This window comes from Aplysia californica, unplaced genomic scaffold (genome assembly GCF_000002075.1).
Source record: "Aplysia californica isolate F4 #8 unplaced genomic scaffold, AplCal3.0 scaffold01603, whole genome shotgun sequence".
NCBI classification, from domain to species: Eukaryota; Metazoa; Mollusca; class Gastropoda; order Aplysiida; family Aplysiidae; genus Aplysia; species Aplysia californica.
Window position 1 is genome coordinate 22,465 of NW_004798873.1, and position 2,069 is coordinate 24,533.

General features: G+C 39.2%; 1 protein-coding gene across 1 annotated transcript in view; it reads right to left on the reverse strand.

The window, feature by feature from the left end:
- Positions 1–2,069, reverse strand: part of LOC118479057 (microtubule-associated protein 9-like) — a gene marked incomplete at its 5' end in the record, with an annotated part of 11,284 nt that overhangs the window by 7,224 nt on the left and 1,991 nt on the right. The window contains 1 exon segment of the mRNA XM_035973653.1: positions 1–114. Coding sequence (XP_035829546.1) covers positions 1–114 — 114 coding nt within the window.

The window sequence follows — 2,069 nt, forward strand, 5'->3', positions numbered from 1 at the left end:
CTTCATTTTCTTCTCATACTCCTCATCTTCCTTGGCCCTCTGCTCCGCCTGCTCCTTCTTGCGCAGTTCTCTTTTTATCATATGGTCCTTTTTCTCTTTCCAAGACTGGAACGACTGAAATGGAAACCACACACCCAGTTATTTGGGATACAATCAAACGTGCACATAGCAAAGACGCATGTAGACAAATACACACATATCCAAACACACATATATCCAAACACACACATAGCAAAGATGCATGTAGACAAATACACACATATCCAAACACACACACATCCAAACACACACACATCCAAACACACACATAGACAAACACATGCACATATCCAAACACAACCACACATCCAAACACACACACAGCCAAACACACACATAGCAAAGATGCATGTAGACAAATACACACATATCCAAACACACACACATCCAAACACACACACATCCAAACACACACATAGACAAACACATGCACATATCCAAACACAACCACACATCCAAACACACACACAGCCAAACACACACATAGCAAAGATGCATGTAGACAAATACACACATATCCAAACACACATATATCCAAACACACACACACACACATATCCAAACACAACCACAGATCCAAACACACACACAGCCAAACACACACATAGACAAACACACACACATCCAAACACGCACACAGCCAAACACACACATAGACAAACACACACACATCCAAACACACACATAAACAAACACAAGTATATCCAAATACACACATAGATAAACACACACACATCCAAACACACACATAGATAAACACACACACATCCAAACACACACATAGACAAACACACACACATCCAAACACACACATAGATAAACACACACACATATCCAAACACACACATAGACAAACACAAGTATATCTAAACACATACACAGCCAAACATACACACATCCAAACACACACATAGATAAACACACACACATCCAAACACACACATAGATAAACACACACACACATCCAAACACACACATAGACAAACACAAGTATATCCAAACACACCACACATATCCAAACATACACACATCCAAACACACACATAGACAAACACAAGTATAACCAAACACAGACATATCCAAAAATACACACACATTCAAACACACACATATATCCAAACACATACATATGCAAAATACATGACGAACAGATTTTCCGGTGCTGAATTTGTTCTTATACATATATTTTCTTTCTATTTACAACACAAGCACAGTGAAATTTGTACATAACGAAAAGATATCTGCATCCCATAATCTGACTGTCCTACCAACTGGAAATTTTGAAATTTGCCCGGGTGGCGGCCGAAGCCTACTTTTATCGATTAATGACCACCAAGGGATCTTTAACAAGCACAACTTGCACACGGGCCCTCCGAGATTTTTCGCCTTTTTCCAAGAAGGCTAGGCGTAGATCTTTCCTACCAGAAGATCAGGGGTCCGGCTGAAAGACAGCAGTAAGAAGCAGCTAAGGAGTAGCAGTAGAAAGGCTGCAGAAAGAGTCAGGAGCCCAGAGGAGGGGGCAAAGGAGGTAATGGGGTGGGGGCAGAAAGTGGAAATGAAAGGAGACAACAGAACATTGCTAGAGAGCAGGAAAGGAGGTGAAAGGAGACAATTTTAGAGAGAAAAAAATTTCCATCGCTACCCTGATTCGAACCCCGGACCTTTGAATGAGAGGCCGACACTTTAACCTATAGGCCACGAGGGCCCCTAACCATACTGTTAGTCATAATTTGAAGTTTTAAAAAAAAGGGGTGTTTTTTTTACAAAGAGAGCCCTCCAATCAGAACCATGCTCTCAGCACCCATTATCTTTTTTTTCCAACTAGGAACGAAATGAGGAAACAGAATGAGCCTGTATTGTAAGATGATGTCCTTTGATGTCTTTAGTCAAAGAAGAATAGTAAAAATAGTAACAGTAATAATAATAATACTAATACAAAGAAGAAGAAGAAGACGACGAATAACAAAAATAAGAATAATAATGATAATAATGTTAATAATATAATAATCATAATCATAATCATGATAACA